Source organism: Misgurnus anguillicaudatus, chromosome 13 (genome assembly GCF_027580225.2).
Source record: "Misgurnus anguillicaudatus chromosome 13, ASM2758022v2, whole genome shotgun sequence".
In the NCBI taxonomy this organism is placed as follows: Eukaryota; Metazoa; Chordata; class Actinopteri; order Cypriniformes; family Cobitidae; genus Misgurnus; species Misgurnus anguillicaudatus.
Genome location: NC_073349.2, coordinates 15,813,036 through 15,833,012, shown reverse-complemented (window position 1 = coordinate 15,833,012; position 19,977 = coordinate 15,813,036). Strand labels below are relative to the sequence as shown.

The following is a 19,977-nucleotide window of genomic DNA, read 5'->3' as shown; positions in this document are numbered from 1 at the left end:
CTCTCTCTTTCCCTCCCCTTCTCTCTCACATTCACACACACATTTTTACTGTACACACACAATAGGAATTTAATGATCGCACTGTCTAAAACGCACACAAGCAGGTGTGTAAAAACTACATGATGCTCTGAACACCTCCCAGTACTGCGTTCTTGTATAGACTATCTTACTTGCTAGCAACGCAAAGACCATGGGTTCGATCCCAAATGTAAAGAGTGAGTGCACTATATATGCTACTGTTTAAAGAGCATGTCGATTATGTTTTAACAGGTTTGTCATGCACTTCGGCTTTTGGTATTGTTTAGTTTGCCAGTATCTCCACAGGCGGTGAATTGCAGTGACTAGCAGATTGCGAGCGACGGGATTACGACATCGGATTAAAGCGCAACAAACATCATTTCATTATCTGCGCATCATTTGAAAAGCATGGCGCAGTAATGAAAAGCTCTCACTCGAGTCGAGTGTCCAGTTTTGTTTTTTATAAACACTCCATCACCCCATAGGCCACAGTGGGCGACTTTAGTCTATTAATGTGCGGTAACAATCGACAAAGAGTTTCTTAATGACCCATTGTTTTTATGGTGTCATTAAAGCTTCAGACATACAGTAGTCATCCACAAATGAAATAATACTCTCAGCATGCAAAGGCCATGGTTTCAGCCCATTATGGAGTTGATCAGTCAACAGAGGAAAGAAGTCGTCGCTCTTTCTTATAGCCATTATTGTGTTTCGAAAAGCTGTGGTCTTCTTAATGGGATGAACCATTGGACCACACAGAGATCAGGGCAGCAATGCTGTACAGGGTCTTTAGTGTGCCAATGGGATATGGACAGATGGCTGTGTAATTACGCAGGAACTAACCCCTGTGTCCTTTCTGCTTTTGAACACGGATACGCTCAATTATTGTTGTTTTCTATTTGAAATACATAGAAATAAAAAAACACATCACTCTTTGGTACATACTGATCTAACAACTTTAAAGATAACTTTCTTATATTTACGCATTTGGCAGATGCTGTATGCAACTTTCAATGCATACAATGTATAGATTTTTTAAGAGTATATGTGTGTTCCCTGGACATAACTCCAATATAACTTAATGATGTTGAGGAATTAAGCTTGGGTGAAGATTTCTCCATGCTACAAAATGTGGTTTGCTTTCATATGTCAGAAATAAAATATAACAATGCTTTGTTAAGGCAGGGTTGCTTTGACCCGTGGTCCATAAAATCAAAAGCTCTATAAATAGCAGTTGGATTTTAAGAGGGGAGAAAATGGCCTCAATGGCAGGCCTGTGTGAGACAACCTATAATTGGACCGCAGGCACACCCATTGAGCCCACAATACAGTGTCCTTAATTCTAATAATTAAATTGCTCAAATGAAGTTGCAATACAATCGAAGTAAGAGATACCAAGTTAAATATGCAGGTTAATATGTGATAAATGTCATCTATATATTAGGAATGAATGATTTACAAACATTCACCAATGTGTTCATGTATTTCTGAATTAGGGATCAAAGGACATTGGCAGTCTAACAGCATTCATCATGCATTTTTCCCGCATTGCTGCTAACACGCATCTGTCTTTTTTCAGATAGACTTTCAGGGTGAAATTTGACTTTCGCCTACACAAGTTCATACAGCGGCCTTGGGTTTGTGTGACAAAGCCATCTTTTTAGAAAAATTATATCCTTCAAAAATAATACAACTCTGCAGTAACTCTGAATATATGCGCTGTGAATGTGTGTTAAAGATTGATAGGTTAAAACGGTTTCTATGAGACAAATAGCAAAATGGACCTTATATATATACAGATTTAGATATAAGAAGCTGTTGCCTCGCTACGGTGAATGTAAAATATATTAAAATCAAAACAATTGATAATTTTACTTTCTTATAGTCTTATACAGGATTTCTGATTAAACTGAATTGTTGAATGTTATCATTCTCAGGCTAATGGGTTATTGGTCACGTGTACTGGATGACCTTAATTATGAAGCTATATTGGAATGGGGATGTAGGGCAGGGATTACGCTTACATTAATGGAGTACAGAGGTAAGTCATAAAAGGAAACATCCAGTGTCACTTTGATGTTGAGATCTATGCTGTAAGATCATCCCTGATCCAATAACCGACACATTCACACAGTGTCTTCTTTGTGTTACTTTAAAGTTCGTAATTGGGCTGTTCAGTAAACCTGGTTTGAGCGTCTCTAACCCAGCACGTATTGATTGAAGCGAGCTGTGCAGGTTCATTAATCATTTGGACATATAGCTGAAAAAGTCTCAGATATATGGGACACTGCGTGATGGCTGATATTTTGGAAAAGGTGAAATTTATTTTGAAGACTTATTCAAATTTACGAGCTATTTTCAGACTTTCATGTGCAAAGCTGTCTAACAATCTTACAGACAGAGGTCTCCAATTAAACTCTCTCCTCTTATTCTTAGTCTTATTCTGTACAAAATAGTGGGTACATTTTTGGACATATGCAGGCATATTCAACCAGAAAGACATACATTTGATTTACTTTTGTTTTGTTGAATGAAAAAATGTACGTGTCCTGTAAATGGAGCACTGTTGCTTTTGCTTACATTCACATTAAGTCTCCAGTAGGCATGGGCCGGTACGAGATTTTGGCGGTATGATTGATAACCTTAAAGGATTAGTCCATTTTCCCAAAAAAAATCCAGATAATTCACTCACCACCATGTCATCCAAAATGCCGATGTCCCTCCCTGTTCAGTCGAGAAGAAATAATGTTTTCCCGAGGAAAACATTCCAGGATTTTTCTCACTTTAATGGCTTTAATGGACACCAACACATAACAGTTTTAATCCAGTTTAAAATTGCAGTTTCAAAGGACTCTAAACGATCCCAAACGAGGCATAAGGGTCTTATCTAGCGAAACGATTGTCATTTTGGCAAGAAAAATAAAAAAGATGTACTTTTAAACCACAACTTCTCGTCTTCCTCCGGCTGTGTGACACGCTAGCACGAACTCACATAATTGACGTCGAAAGGTCACTTGTTACATGAAATGCACTTTTGCGGACCATTTTAAACAATAAACTGACATAAAGACATTAATTAGTATCATTCGACATACAACAACGTCGGAACGGTCCTCTTTCTCACACTTGTAAACACTGGGGCGTAGTTTCGCATATGTCAACCGTGACCTCTTGACGTGACGACGCACCACGTGAGGCCGCGCTGGCGTGTCACACAGCGGGAGGAAGACGAGAAGTATTTTTTATTTTTCTTGTCAAAAATGACAATCGTTTCGCTAGATAAGACCCTTATGCGTCATTTGGGATCATTTAAGGTCCTTTGAAACTACGTTGAAACTACATTTTTAAACTGCATTAAAACTGTTAGTGTTGGGGTCCATTAAAGTCCATTAAAATGAGAAAAATCCTGGAATGTTTTCATCAAAAAACATAATTTCTTCTCGACTGAACAAAGAAAGACATCAACATTTTGGATGACATGGTGGTGAGTAAATTATCTGGATTTTTTTTTTTTTAAGAAAATTGACTAACTCGTTATACATTGAAACTGGTAACCGGCCCATGCCTAGTCAGCAGTAATTGAAGTTTTTTAGGAGCATCAAATCTTTGACATGGTCTTCTCAGTCAATAATAAAGATATCAAGATTATTTTCACTGAATGTTATTTACATCATATAGGATGATTTAATGTAGAAAACAGTAAATCCTAAAAAATGATATTAACTGTGTTTTGACATAAAGGGTCACATTTGATCCTGGCATATCCTAAATATATAATAAGATTCAAGAATTTACTAAACCTGTTTTAGAGAAACCTTATGCTTTTGCAAAGACATGTAGAAGACACAAATTGTGAATAAATGCATATAAAATCAATGTCTCTTTACACAGAGAAGTCTCTCCCCTAGGTTTTAATAGTCACTAATAAAAAGAAGTTTACCCTTAAGAAAGAGAACCCACAAACTGGGTCAGAGTGAAGATACTTCAACTGTGGTGCTTTGGCAAAGACTGTCTCATTCATGCACTATTAAAAAAAGGAGGCAAATAGGAATGTAAGTTCATGGTCATAACTGGAACGAGTCACATTAAATCAATTGGCCACTTTTTTCACACTTGTAAAGGTTGAAGAGTTAAAAATAGCACAGTGAATTTTCTTACCTCCGGCTCTTTAGATATCTATCTATCTATCTATCTATCTATCTATCTATCTATCTATCTATCTATCTATCTATCTATCTATCTATCTATCTATCTATCTATCTATCTATCTATCTATCTATCTATCTATCTATCTATCTATCTATATACATTATCTAAAATCATTGTTATTTTATCTCAGGCGTCAGTCTTCTTTATATTACACCTCAAATCAATTTGCCTGTAACAGGTTTCTGCATAAAAACATTTCCTTCACACACGTCCCACTCAAGGTTCTTGTTTTGTATCCAGTTTGGCTCATCAATTTTATTTTGCGAGAAATGTCAGCGCTAACCTTTCACTCTCACGCACACATGCACACCATCGGCGCCTTCTTTAGTGTTGACTGAGACTACGGTGCATCCTTTTGTATGTTGTTTCCTTCAAACTATTCTGCTGACCTTGAGCTTGTATTATCAGGGGAATAAAAGCTCTGCTGAAGAAGATCAGAGTCATGGTACGGCTGTATGAGGGCCACTGATTGAAATCGGTTTCTATCAAGCATCGTGCTTTAACTAGATTTGATATCAAGCAAAAGAGACCGAATAAGAGAAAGTCTCATTTATATTACTGTTTTTGGACTGAGGCCTTGAATACCAAACTGTCCCTGAAGTGAATGTGCCGCAACTCACCACAGATAAAATCGTCTGGAAAATAAAAAGTGAAGTGGGCATAAAGATCTGAAAGATATGGAACCTATCAGCAGGTCTTAAGTTACAGACAGAATTTTGCATAATGCGCAGAAGATGTGAAGACTCGGTCGAAAATAATTCATATTTCAAAAGTCAGGCCTAAATAAATTAATTTTTCATTACGCATGGAAAAAGTTCTAGTCAGCTAGACCGTCGCCAAACTGCACGGAGATCAGATCCCATCAGCGGTTATGAAATCGACAATACCATTTCAATCCTTTGCCCTCTTTAAGAATGATGTGCAATGAATAGTCAATAGGCTTGAATTTAATTAACTGAATTATTGATCTACCTCCATAAATAAAAAATGGACTGGTTTCCAATATGCATAAGAATATTGAGATATATATTTTAGCAGGTAAAGTGATAAACAGACCATGTTTATGGTTCAAGCCATTGGGACAGAGCAGGGCACAGATTGCTTTTGTGGCCAAGGACCAAAACAGAAGCTGAGTGAAGAATGATCCAACTGTGCATCGGTCCGACCCACTGAGATGACCCTTACATAAGCATTGAGGAAGACCTGCAGTATATTACACCATTAATTGAACTTATTGCATCACCCTTATCCCATGTAATCCAGCTTTGGCACATAACAGTGAGAAGCTGGAATTAATTTTTTGTAATATCTATAGCAGATACTTACAAGTTGTTAAATTCAACGACATAAAAGATGGCATGAAATCTCGTCAAGAGTGCAGGTTACCCTTCTGTGTTAAAGGGATAGTTCACTTTAAAATGACAACTCTGTCTTCATTTACTCATCCTCATGTTGTTCTAAACCTGTATGAATTTCTTTTTTCTGATGAACACAAAAAAGATATTTTTGAGAAATGATGGTAAACACACAGCAGTAAGTGACCATAGACTTCCATAGTAGGAATAATAAAATATGATGGAATTTAATGTTTACTGTCAACTGTGTGCTTACCATCATTTATCAAAATATTTTCTTAGTCATTTATCACAATACTTTCAAAATATTTTTTTCCTACTATGGAAATCAATGGTCACTTACTGCTGTGTGTTTACCATCATTTCTCAAATCTTCTTTTGGTTTTATTAGAAAAAAGAAATTCATACAGGTTTGGAACAACATGAGGATGAGTGAATGATGACAGAGTTTTCATTTTAAAGTGAACTATCTCTTTAACGTATTTCCTGTTAAGTGACAGAGAAGCAATCTTTTCTCTTTTTATTTTTGCTATGTTCTAAAAAAAGAGAAGGTCTGCAAATAAATAGCATGTAGGTTAACATCTTGAACGTTAGGGGAAACAAAACTTTCAGGGCTATAAAAAACTGTTTCTGAATATTGGGGGGGGGGGCATGCCCCCCTCACTATTTATTGTGGTTATGGCCCTGGGTTAAATGCTACAAACCTCCACTTTTGAATTGATGTGTGAACCAGCAGATGTTTCTTTAATGAGATGAGGCAACCAGCAGATATATTTCACCACCAGGTTTTTTTCAGAGGTATTTTCACTCCCTGTGTTATTTTTGGCATTAGTTTTCAGGCCAAACTTTCATTGCAGAAACATCTCATCGTTGGCCCCACACGACACCCTTTTTATAACACTGCCATCTAGTGATGATAGACGACTACTTCTTCTTAAATCTACGATTTTTTTTTATCTCAAACCAAATTGAGTGCCATTTAAATTACTGGAGAAGCTAAACTTCACATACATTTGTTCATACATATGTGACCTTGTCTGTAAAAAAACATTTAAGTCATTAAGTTTTGATTAATTGTTTTTCCTATTTATTCTTTTTAACACATTTTAAACTTTTTTTAATTTATTAAAATCACATTTATTTTCTTTTAATTGTTATTTTAAATTCTCATGTATCCTTGCTTTAATTGTGATTATAAATGTTTCTTATTTTTACACAGATTATTTATATGTAAAGTAGTGCTGGGCAGATATTAATCACGATCAATCGCATACAAAATAAGTGATTTTTGGCATAATATATTTGTGTGTAATTACTGTAAAAAAATTGCTGTAATTTTGCAGCTGGTTCCCAGTAACTTACTGTAGAAGATGAAGACTGAAAATATTTCATCTTCATTTAACTTTGAACAAACTGTTGCCACTAAATAACATAAATGTAAAATCTACAGTAAGTTACTGGCAGCTAGTTGCCAGTAATAGACAGTAATACTGTAATTTCTACAGAAATTTTTACAGTGTATTTAACCACACACACATGCATATATTTATTTCAGAATTTTTTTATTTATATATCTTTTACATATATATTTTATATATATCACTTTTATTTTGTATGCGATTAATCGCGATTAATATTTGCCCAGCACTAAAAGCACTTTGAATTACTATTGTGTATGAAATGTGCTATACAAATAAACTTCCCTTGCCTTTTCTACATAAGATCATCCTACAAAATATAAAGGACATTCTGTAAAAATATACCTTTATATTGACTATTAAAGGCCATAAAAATTTGATGCTCCTAATCTTACAATTAAATTATGAGACTATAGCCTTTATTTCACACACAGAGTCATACACTCTAAAAAATTTGCTGTAATTTTGCAGCTGGTTGCCAGTAACTTACTGTAGAAGATAAAGTCAAAAAATGTTTCATGTTCATTTAACTTTGAACAAAATGTTGCCAGTTTGAACAAAATGTTGCTAGTAAATAACATAAATGTAAAATCTACAGTAAGTTACTGGCAGCTAGTTGCCAGTAATACCCATTAATACTGTAATTTCTACAGACATTTTTTACAGTGTATGTGTTAGCAAATGTTTAGTCATTATATCAAGCAACATACAGCAGAAAATGCAAATACGTACCCTAAATCCACAATATTGATAAGGTCCTGTGTGACTATGTTAACAACAAATAATTCAACTAATCTGTATTTCACAAATCCTATAACACAGAACCTCAATGACCTTAACTACACAATCAGAGACTCAGATGTTGACTGAGACCCAAACATAAGCCAGCTTCAGCACCTTTGAGGGAAACTTTAAACAGTTGGGCAGCTGGAGAAACCTTTGAGTTCATGTAAGACCTTGAATGATTTCAATAGACATTTTTTGCATTCAGTTTATGCTGTGTGCTGCTGCTTTTGTGTGCCTGACCATGACCATAGGACTCCACTTCAATAAACATGCTCCTAAGGCCAGGGTTAATGTTTTCAAAAACCTAACAGAGCTATATATTCATTTGAGCATCTGTATGCCTGTCTTCTTCAGAACTATACTGTAAAGCACAAGGATAAGGATGTGTTAGCATCCCATACAGAAAAAAAAAGAAAACATTTCTCCTGCCAAAAATATATTTTAAATATATGCTAAATACATTTTGTAGAATGTTATGCTCAATTTAATATATTTTTAAATTTGGAAATATATTTAGTTTAACCTTTATATATAAACATATATTTCAAAATGTATTTGAAGGGCAAACAAAAAGCCTATATTTCAAATTTTACATCCCATATGGCAAAAAAGTATTTTTGTGCCTAAATATATTTTAAATATATGCTTAATACAAGTTAATTTTATAAAGTATATTTTTGAAGTTAAAAATATATTTAATTTTAACCTTTTTAAAGCTGTTATGTTTACAGGTTCGTAACATAAAGTTTACAGGTTCGTAACATAAAGTTTTCTTCCAATGCGACGTGAATATATTTCCTTGGATTGAAATATAAATATATTTTTAATGCTTTAAAATGTACTTTTTAAAATATATTTCAAAATATAAAAAAATTGGCCAAAAAATATATCAGTGAAAAATATATTTTTGAAAACATATTCCAAAATATTTTTCAGCGAATATATATATATTTTTGGCCATTTTTTTTATATTTTGAAATATCTTTGAAAATATATATTTTTTGCCGTATGTGATAAAATATTAATGATTGGTGTGGATGACATAGTTAAGTACACATAGCTGTCATATGTTCGATCATAATAGGGATAAAACTCTCCAAAACGGCATACCAGCAAGACCAGCATATGTTGTGTTTTGGTGCTGTTGACCACCAGCTAAACCAGCATAGACCAGCATAATTCCCATGCTGGTCCATGCTGGTTTGATGCTGTTTTTTCAGCAGGGCAGTTTATGATCTGACAGACAGCAAACTACATTTCCCATCATTCTCTGTTGCCATAGTGATAACTGAGGTGTGAAATGAACCTACGCAAGTTCTTTTACCAAAATACTTACAATTTCTTTCAGTTTCCCATCCGTCCCTTTAGCTCTTTTATATGTGCTTTTTGCATTCCTTAAAATCTTCGTTTTGTTACAGCTACGTAAATAAGTCTCTCTCTCCACAGGAAGCAGAGCGGGAAGGGGCAAAGCTTCTCTCTCCCTGTAGGGGGCAGTAGAAAATCAACCCAAACTGTCTCCTCTGTCCTCTTCTTTTAGTCAGACTCGGTTCCCATCCCCCATTTTGATTCTGCTATGCGGACAAGCACAGGCCTCCATCAGCCTCTCATGTTAGTATACACTTGTAAAAATAAAGGTGCTCTACGGTGCCATAGAAGGAACATTTTGGCTAAATGGTTTCATAACAAAACCTTTACCATCCAAAAAACCTCTATGTTTCACAAAAGGTTTTCTGTGGTGAAAGAATTTAAAAAGCTAAGAAAGAATTGGTCTTTTAAAAACCTATGACTGAATGGTTCTTTTGGGAACCAAAGTAGGGGATCTCTGTGAAAAACATTTTAAGCACCAAGTTTAGGGACAATAAAGAGACTGTTGGAGAAGAAAAGTCAGACTTCTGTATAGAGTAGCTGCTGCTTAAATAAAACCCCATTGACTGTAAATGGTCCATGAGATTTCAAGTTTTAAAAATTAAAGTTGGCACATTATTACCTCATCATAACTCAAAATATTACACATCATTAAAATGGCTTCATTTCATTATACATTTATTTCTCTTCTCCACCAGAACTAATGCTAATAGTCTGGGGTACCCAAACTGGTTCCTGGAGGGTCGATGTTCTGCAGAGTTTAGTTCCGACCCTAATCAAACACAACTGAAGCAGCCCATTAGAAACTCACAGTGCTAAAGCAAGCTGGAGCAAAACTCTGCAGGCCCTCCAGGACCAAGTTTGGGTACCGCTGCAATAAAACAATAACAGACTTATAGACCTTTACCACTTACAACAGAAAGAGCACTACAGGTAGCACAGTCCTCTAACATAGCAATAGCAATTATATTTTACTCTGAGGTAAAAAAAAATCATTTTGCAATTAAACTTACACTTACATTTTACATACTCCTAGAATAAACGTGTATTGTTTTCATTTACAAATTTATTTTGGTGAGTCTAGACTAAATAAAGTTTATATCCATCTAGGTGGAACTTAAAATAAAAGTTTGTGAACCCCTGCTCTAACATACAGGAATCAGGGTTCCCACACCTTAGTTAACTTCAAATTCAAGGCCCTTTGAAGGACTTTCCAGGTCCAATACCCTCAAATTCAAGGACGAAATGTGGGGACACATTTCAAATGAGAGTAAGGTTACATCGTCTTACCTTTTAATATACATTGTTAAAGTTCCCTTTTGAGGGAACTCGCGCTGCGTCACTGCGGTGACACTTTGGGGATGCCTCCAGGGGTAAGTGCGTCTGAATGTGTACATTAAATTCAACCAATGGTGAGGTTTAATGACAAAGACAGAGTGACGCGGGAGCCAGGAAGTATATCGCTATCTGAAATATTGCCATAGTCGGCGTTACAGGGACGCAGGAAGTATGGCAAGGGAGACGCAGCGTCTCGTTTCCTTCTCAGGGAACAACAGTTACATACGTAACCAGAGATGTTTTCGTGTGTCAAACACAACTATGCAAAAAAGCATTTTGGTATGAATCAACATTCGCATACAGAAGATGTAAGCATTTAAAGCAAACAGTTTAGCACGTGTGCTTAAAAAGTCTAGAATTTTTATGACATTATCCTACACTACACAGGGAATAATATAGACTTTTTTCCAGAAAACTTCTAGCATGAAATAGATTCAAGCACTTTTCATGACCTGTATCTATGTGTATATTTTCAACTTTCGTGGGAACCCTGAGGAATCCTTGTGTCCAAATGCTGTGAGGGTTATTGAGACATGGACGCTCAAATTTTATTAAAGTCAAAGCAGAAATTGCAAGATGTAATTACCAGATTACTCAAATAATAAATGAAGTCATCCTTATGAAAGAAAAGACAAAGACACTAGAGTCTGGCCCGGGTTAGAAGCATTGTGAAAAGGACAACACAATAGAGTTTATTCAGAAATGCTTACAGTGACAAAAACAGAATAAATGGGAAAAACGAAACATAAACTGGAGGTCACATATTTAAACATACACAAAATTAAAGTGAATACCAAGGGTCCATCTTGATAAAGAAAGTGTAACTGTTGAAAGAGGAAAAAAATTGCATTCAGCAGAAGCTGAACCAAACACAGTTTAGTCTATTTAACACAATGCTACAGTGGTCAATCAAATTGCCGCTCTCTCTGAGGTTAGGCCAGGCGTAGATGAAAGCTGCACTTAACGTAAAACACAGGTTGATAAATATATTTATAAAAAAGATACTTCAATTATAAACAGGCAAAAGAAAAGCAAGAGATTATGCTCTTTTTCAAATTGCATTTTTATACTTATATATATATATTTTTTTAGCAAAATGCTATACATTTTTTTAAATAAACGTAAACAGCCACCAAAGCCACATCCATTGTCACATCCGATGTGAACCAATGTAGAACATAAGACTGTTAAGTGTGAGCACAAAAAAGTATAACCATTTTTTTTAATAAGCGGGAACACCTACACATCTCCTTAAAACACTGTACAAATATACACTACCTTTTCTTTATGTTAACATACCTGTGGCATTAATAAACACATTAGTGACATAAATGTTTCTGCTTACGTTAAAGAAACTAAAGGCAGATCATGTTTGGTGCATGTTCGGTATTTTCCTTCCCTATGGAGCGCCCACCCCCTGGCTTCAGAATTGAAATGTTCATACTTAACAACTGCAAAATATGACTTTTTGCCTTTCAAATGGCTTTAAGATATGAGGAAGGAATATATCCTTACAGCTACCATCTGTAACCAAGGTCCAAAAGTTCAATGAGGCAGCGTCGTTGGTGTAAGTTAAAAATTATGCAAAAGTATACGTAGATGTGCATTTTAAAAACCCTGTCCTGGGATTAGACCTGTTGCTTGGTTCTCTGATTTCGATTGTTCAAGCTTGTATGTGATACCTGACTGGCGTTCTCCTTTTTGCCATCTATCGGCCCATAACCGTTTTCGGCGTGGGTTTTGTCTTTGATGTCAGAGTCACTCCCATCCACTGTATTATCGATCTGTGTTTCTTCACTACTACCTGACTGTTTAACAGCATTTTCATTATCACTGTCCGAGTCCACAGCGATTGCTTCTGAATCGACAAGTGCTCCTGGTTTTAAGGTGCTCTTTGTTAAATCATTTCCGTTTGCGTAAAGCGAGGCTTTGGCAGCCATCCTTGTTAACGTCTGCTTTTGTTGCGGGTCACCATTGGCTGTAGCTCTTTGTTTCAAGCGAATGGCATTCGCAGATCGCCCTATGCGAGTTCTAGAAGTTCGACTACTCCGTTCATGTTCGTGGCCCTTAAAATACCACTTTGAGTCAAAGTTCATGGGATGTTGCGAACGTATAACCTCTTCCATTTTAAACCCAAGTAAGACGCGAACGTTTAGTGTCTCGCAGTTAAACGTGCATCTTCTCCGACGATTCGAGAAGTGGCTTGCGATGTCAGATTTCCAAAGCCAGAGGCTGGACGCAAGCTTCTCTATCTCTTGTCGAGTCGGGTACGGTTGCCTGTTGAAGTACTGAGTAAGGAAAGCTTTACGTGCTTCGTATGATTCATTCTCATGACCCTTTGGGTCCAAGGCGAAGACTACGGTGTCTTCTTGTTTGTCAGCTGATGTTGGCGGGCTCTGCTTAGGCTGGTCATCTGTCTCCACTCTTTTTTTCTTTGGCTCAGTTTGGTCATAGTTTGCTAAACCCGCCCTTTTGAGTCCAGCGCCTTGGGCCTGCATAACTCTGGGGGACGGAGAGGGTCGGCCGTTTTGACTTTTGCTTACCCCGCGGCAATGCACTAGATGCAAGGTGATCGTGGAAGCGGTCATGTTACTAGTGTAGACACCGAGGCAATGGATGCACTTGTAGGTCAATTTCTTTTCCACGGGATGAACCGTCTGTATAACTTGATGCCGTTCACGTAAATGGTGAGCTAGAGAATCGGAGATAGGTCCTTTAAGAATAGAAAAACAAAGAGGACAAAGCGTTTTTCCGACATCTTTCTTGTAAGGTACAGCAGTTTGGGTCATAGTCCGTGTTGGTATGACGTCTATTGAGGCATCTTGAGGCATCTTTGGGACGTTATTTACTTCAGAAGTTGGCGACGCGTTGTTTTGGGCGTGAAATGCCACGGATTCTTCGGGAGCATCTCGCATGTTATAAGTGGTGACGATCAGCTGGACGTTTTTTGGATTACCCTGCTGAAGTGTGAGGTCGAAAGTAAGGGGAGAGTCCGTACGTGGCCCCACGGATTCGTTGGGATGCGCCGCTCGCATGTGCGTCACCAATTTTTCAACATCATTGAACGTGGCTCTGCAGTGTGGGCAGGATAGGCCATGAATCAGCATGTGGTTAAGAAGTGTGTCGCTGGTTAAGTATCGGTTGCAGTATAAGCACTTGCTAGTGAAATTGTGTATTTTCATTATGTAGTTGGCCACCGCCGGCACCTTTTCAGCTTTGTGCTCCTTTTCGAAATGTGAGCTGTAGACGTTTTCCGGAAAGAGCTCATTGCAGATGGTGCAGATCTTCCATTTTTGAGTATAAGATGTGCCAATGACGGAGTTGCCTTTCTTAGAGGTAACAGATGATGATACGGTTGTAGCCGCTGCCTGAACGCGCGAGTTCAGCTGAGGAATCTTCAGTATAGCGGTGGAGGGTGATGCGGAGACGGCGCTGCGCAGACTGCTGGCAGTAATTTGAGGTTTGTGTGTTTGAGACTGCTGAGGCATTGGCACCTTTTGTCCTACGATGTTCTGGCCTGGCTTAAGACCAAACGCACCCTGTTTCATGTGAACACCTGACAGGAGCCCAGTTGAGTTCAAACTTCCTTTTGGAATGATAATTCGACTCAGTTGCTGAGCGGATAAAGGTCTCACTCCGGGTGTCACTACTGCACCCTTTGCCATTAAACCAATGACGCCTTTCTCCCCCTGAACCTTAGGAGACATCATAATTACAGGCTTTGCCCGAGGTACCACTACATTGGTATGTCCAATCATGGCAGTCACCTGATAGCCAATGCGTTCATGGTCTTCAATGACGTGCTGCACAAGTGCTTCATAAGTGCGTGGTATAAAGAGGCATCGTTTGCAGTGGATGGCGTTGCTTGTGCTGTTGGCACCACCAGTAGAGCTGTTGGAACTGGCATTGCTCCCTGTCCCCGTACCAGAACCTGCTGTTTTCCCATTGGGTGGTGTCGCCTTCTCACCTGGCCTAAACAGGTATGGTGCCGCTACGTGTTGGAAATGTTCCCGGTAGATATGTTTCCGGACGACATTATATAGTGGGTCCCTGTAAGTGCATTTCTTACAATAGTACACCGCCTGTTCTACATTATCACGCTTTTTATCCAGGCGTGCACCGTCCTTCAAGCCGACCCCCACAAGTCCTCCTGCATTCTGCCGAACCACATTAGGCATATGAAACAGTCTAATATGCGTCTCCAAAGTCTTTTTGTTTCCATTGTAAGTGCAATACGGGCAGTTCAGGAGAATGCGATTTTCAAAGTCCTCGCTGTGCACATTACGAAAGTGACTCTTGTAGGCGGAAAAAAATTTCGAGGAGAATGTACATCCTGAACAACAGAATGGCTTCGAGCGGTACTCCTGAGAAGACAAAGACGACAATGAGTCAGGAAAACTGACAAAACAGAAAAGATTCTGCTTTGATTTAGTATGATTTTAGAAATTACTCACTTGTGATTTGGTCATCGAGGGATCCCACATGCACACATCGTCCCATGTGGTGTTCTTAATGTAGAACTCATTGGGAACAAAGTCTTTATAGTCCTGAGAGAGAAAAGCAGCAGCACAGAGTGAAAATAAACATGGTATGATGTCTCATTACAAAAAGATCAAAAGCTACATAAAAGTCTTATTTTATTTATAAAAAGAGATAATTTACAAAGAGACATTGCAAGCATATTTTAAAAAATTAGTGCAACTCCATATAAATCTAGAAAACATTTTTCTAAATCTAAGATTTCTCGAAGAAGTAAGATTCTCAATATAGGTTTGCCCTGACAAAAGTTTAAAAGCTTCAACCAAACAGTCATTTTGCCTAATACAGCACTAGCCTTAAGTACATTTAAGGCATTTAACGGTACATTTAACTTGTGTAGCCCAAAAATCTGATATACTTACATCAATATGCTCCTTGCAAAACTCAAAGCCAATGTCGCCCAGCACTTTTTTCACATTTTTTCTAGCTTTCCTTAGACTGGTGAGGTTGTTGGCTGGGAGTTGAAACATTCTGCCCACCTAGAAACAAATTAATAAATTAATTCATTTGGATCCTCATATATGCATCAAATATAATTCATGATAATTACAATGTTATTACCATATTGTTATATGTTAACGTCACTGTTGTTAGGGCTGTCACAATTATTAAATAATCGTCTCATCGCAAATGTTCAACCTCATCGCGGTGATTTCAGATCACCGCGATGATTGCACATCTCTCTAAAAAACACAAGGGGAGCCGTATCTGAGACCGTATCTGATGGCGCTCTTAACTGACAGTGTAACGCGATACATTGCAAAGCCATTCAATCCAGTGGAAGAAACGCCATTTAAAGAATTGCTGCAAAACTTTGATAAGCAGTATGAACTGCCAGGAAAAAACATTCATTTCCAAAACAGCAATTCCAAATTCAAGGAACCGAAGGATGCTATTCTTAAGGATATGTAACGAATTGATTTTTTTGCAGCCACTACAGACATGTGGTCTAATATGGCCTTAGTAGAATTGGCTATTATTTAAAGGTGTAGTGTGTAAATTTTAGCGGCATCTAGTGGCGAGGTTGCGAATTGCAACCAACGGATTAGTCCACGGCTCACCCCTCGCTTTTGAAACACATAGAGAAGCTACGATAGCCGCCACCGGACAAACATGTCATCGCTAGAGACAACTTAGTAAAAAAGTTTGTCCGTTAAGAGCTTCTGTAAAAACATGGTGGCACAAAATGGCGACTTCTATGTAAGGGGACCCTCTGTGCATGTAGATAAAATGTCTAATTCTAAGGTAATAAACACATAATGGTTCATTATGAAAGGTCTTTATACACCCCTGATAATAAAGTTTTGTATATTATTTTGCATTTCTGTCAAGAGATCCTTCTGAAAATTACACACTGCACCTTTAAGGCCGGTTCTGGTTAAGTTATTTTGATTGCATTTTTATTTTCAGTTATTTTTCATATACTTTATTATGTTTTACTTCTTATGAAGAATTTTCAGTTTTTAAAAAAATATATGCATTAAATAATAACTTTTAAAATATGTGTTATGTGTATTACTATTTACTGCCATGTGTACCTTATTTAAATTAAATATTGTGCAATCACAACAAAGTGTGAAAATTAATTCATGAACAAACAAAAAATATGAGAAAAATTAAAATGGCAAAGCAATAAAACGGACAATTAATCGTCATAACCTTTAAAGCCCTAAAACAGGCAATTAATCGCCACAATTTATTAGGCAATTAACCGTCAGCCAAATTTCATAATCGTGACAGCCCTAACTGTTGTTCAACATATATCTCATATATGACCCGTTTTGAATTGCAATCATCTGAATGAACCCCCAGATAATTTTTTTATGTGGTGTAGTATCTAGATCTAGTAATTCATTTTACTATGATCCTATCAGACTGGCCATTAACTGGCAACCAAATCCATAGCATGAACATACTGTCTGTAGTATTTAGTCCCTAGTTTATCATCACATGCTTAAATGGTCACTAAGGTGAGGTAATGGCCTAAAGCAAAACAAACAAGTCAAGTACCTCTTTACAGCCTGGGCTAATGAGTTGCATACTAAATATAGAATAGAAAAGCTAGCTTACTAATGCTTTTTAAAAATGATCATAAAACCGAAAAACTAACACACATCCAGTTAAGCTGTGTCTAAGAGGCCTAAATCTTTCTTTTTCACATCAAAACTCACTGCAAACCACTGTATTGAGGTCAGAGATCATCAAAGGTCATGAGGCAGATGCTGGCTGTACCAATGACAAGCAAACCCTGCATAAACAAGGATCAGCAATGGGTGCTCTCTCACTTTGGGTAAGGCGTTCCTCATCTTCTCCCTGACTCTATAGATGGCGCTAGAGGACAGTTCACCCTCCATGTTATATAAGCCTCTCCCTGTACTGCCTGCCCTTTCCCGCTCCCTTTTTTGTGCTGTCTTCTGCATTATAGCCCTGGAATGGCGCCTCCTATTGAGGTAGCAGCAGAGGCCCGAGTGTGAAAGCTACATCTGCAGTCTGCTTTTGGTGGAGCTGATTCCTTACTATAAAGATGTGTTTGTGTACGGACAAATGAAATCTACAAATATGAGATAAACAATTCATTTTAAACAGAATGCCAGAGATGAAAGCCTGTCTTGAAATGAAACCCCCTTTCAGGATCTCAATGCAATCTGCTCATCCCTAACCAAACAAACGGTTACATCTGAAAAAGTAGTATTGTATGAGTTATACTTGTGGACAAAATACAACATGATAAATATAAGGAAGGTGTCCAACACAAGCAATACAATTCCACTGGCTTTGAGTTCGAATCATGCCATAAAAATGATTCATTATTTCTATACTGCAACTACCTGAATGCAAAGGATAAATGTTGGCAAATATATAAAAACAGCACTGTCTGTTTACAAAGGCATAATCACCTATTATGATAAATTACACAATGCAACAACAAATCAGGTGGGGACAACACAACGATGAGAAAAACAACACAGATCAGATGACCATTTAGTGAGCAATGAGTCGCACGTTGGTCTATTGACATGATCTGGGCAGTGTTTGTCAAGCAGGGGTCCAGAGCCCACTGAGGGCCTCAAAAAACCTCCATGGGGTCCACATGAAAACCACTAAAGTATACTTTAGTAGCATTTACCACAGTAACCTGTAGTAAATTGTGGCACTGTAATGTATTATAGAAATAACAACACTTTACTAAAGTGATTTGATAAATTGTAGTACATTCTATAGTATACTAAAGTAGTATACTAGCTGTATACTAGTGTACTATAGTAAACACTAAAGTATACTACAGTATTTTTTCAAGTGGAGGGCATTAAATTATTAAAATGGCATTAAATAGCATTAAAGAGCTAAAAAGCAAGATATTTATTAGTGTTTGGTTATTTTTATAATAAATAATACATCTTTCTAGCCATGCCAAGCTCTTGAATATTTTACTAGGTAGAAACAGTGAGTAGGGTCCTTAAAATATTGTTGTGGACAAAGATTAATAAAGTCAAAAAGGTTGAGATCCACTGAATAAAAACCTAGTAAAAAGTGCAAAATGAATAAACATTATTATTATTAAAACAGCACGCGCTGAGCTGATAGCAGCACTACGTTTTAGTTGACAATGAACCCTTATTGAGCCTCACTGTCAAAACAATCCAAGTCTGTGGATGATAAAGACCACCGCCTGTCTCAAAGCCTCTCAGTTACACTAAACTGTCCAAACATCAAGGAAACTTTCCTTTAATCTGCGACCTGCTGCAGCGTCCAGCCTGCATCGCATCAACGTGCAGCAACTGCATGACACACGCGACCAGCTAGATTTCTCCACCTGAGGTCTGCTGTTAACTGGTTAGCCTGCTTATTGTTTACTCTGGTTCGGTTTACACGCTGCTGGAAAAGACTTTACCTGACCCGGGCTCCCGCTTTGTGCTAGCGCGATCTCACTTCCCTTCTTCGCGCTCCAAGCGTCTCGTCGTCCGCTCTACGGGCGGACACACCACGCCGAAAGAGGGAGCTCGACTCCTGTCACGGGCCGACCCAGAGCTGTCTGTCTGGCGGGGATGAACTGCTGCATCTAGCGGCTCCTGTAGTGGCTTTGGTTGAGAGCGGGTATTAACATAGAGAAAGGGAGCGAGACACCGAGCGCCCGCTGGGTTCACGATGGATGCACGGACGCGCAATGACGATATAATTGACAACAATTAACGTAATCCGCCATCCACTTATAACAATACGACCCGGTCCAGTACCTACACGATCCAAAATGGCGTGTGAAAACGGGCGGAAGTGACATGCGTGTTTGATTAGCATAAAAAAGCTTTGTGCCGACAGACATATTTTGGGTCTGGGAATTTGTGGGGAGAGGTACCGGGCGACCATCAAATCAATTTGTAGTCATAAAGTAATTTAATTGCTTACCTGAATTTCACAGAGACTCCCACAAGGGTGTCTATTTGCGCATATGGTGTTTTATTCAATTGTGCTGTAATAGTTACCTAAATGACACCAATAGGGGGCGCCACCTGGTGAAAGTTGATTGGATGGAGGCGTCTGCGTCAATTCTGCATCTGGTATCTAACCCCGCAGAGAGTCGGATGTATACAGTGCCTCAGTACCCACTGAGCAGTAGTATGTGCTCAGGTGGTGGCGCTGTAACTCACCGGGACTACTTCTGGATGTGAAGTGCTGGGGTTGCAGACTGAGCAATGGTGATTTCCCCACCCACTGGCCCTTGAGCACTGATAAACATTCAACCCAGCCTCTGGCCCATGAGCTCTGGAGTTGTTGCCCCACCCTGCATGTCCCTGTGCACTCAACTTGATGACCAGGGCATTGAACTCATTTTGAGAAGTGTCTTATATACTAGTCTAGTGTGTTCTGCACACTGTATACCAATGGAGAAGAGGAAACAATTTTTTCTTTTGGAAATATCATTAGGGGTTAATGTCAACCACGCGGAAATG

At 38.0% G+C, this 19,977-nt stretch overlaps 1 protein-coding gene across 1 annotated transcript; it reads right to left on the bottom strand.

The window, feature by feature from the left end:
- Positions 1-11,141: 11,141 nt before the first annotated feature.
- On the bottom strand, positions 11,142-19,486 carry adnpb (activity-dependent neuroprotector homeobox b). The gene is made up of 4 exons (XM_073875165.1): positions 18,921-19,486; positions 15,391-15,507; positions 14,944-15,036; positions 11,142-14,853 (listed from the first exon to the last, which is right to left on the bottom strand). The coding sequence occupies exons 2-4, from the start codon at positions 15,496-15,498 to the stop codon at positions 12,118-12,120; spliced, it is 2,937 nt and encodes a 978-aa protein (XP_073731266.1). The 5' UTR covers positions 15,499-15,507; positions 18,921-19,486; the 3' UTR covers positions 11,142-12,117.
- Positions 19,487-19,977: the final 491 nt, after the last annotated feature.

Coding starts and splice junctions, on each gene's coding strand:
- adnpb (XM_073875165.1), bottom strand. CDS start 15,498: ATGTTTCAACTCCCAGCCAACAACCTCACCAGTCTAAGGAAAGCTAGA. Junction 15,037..15,390: donor TTTGCAAGGAGCATATTGAT/GTAAGTATATCA, acceptor TTTCTCTCTCAG/GACTATAAAGACTTTGTTCC. Junction 14,854..14,943: donor CCTCGATGACCAAATCACAA/GTGAGTAATTTC, acceptor TTGTCTTCTCAG/GAGTACCGCTCGAAGCCATT.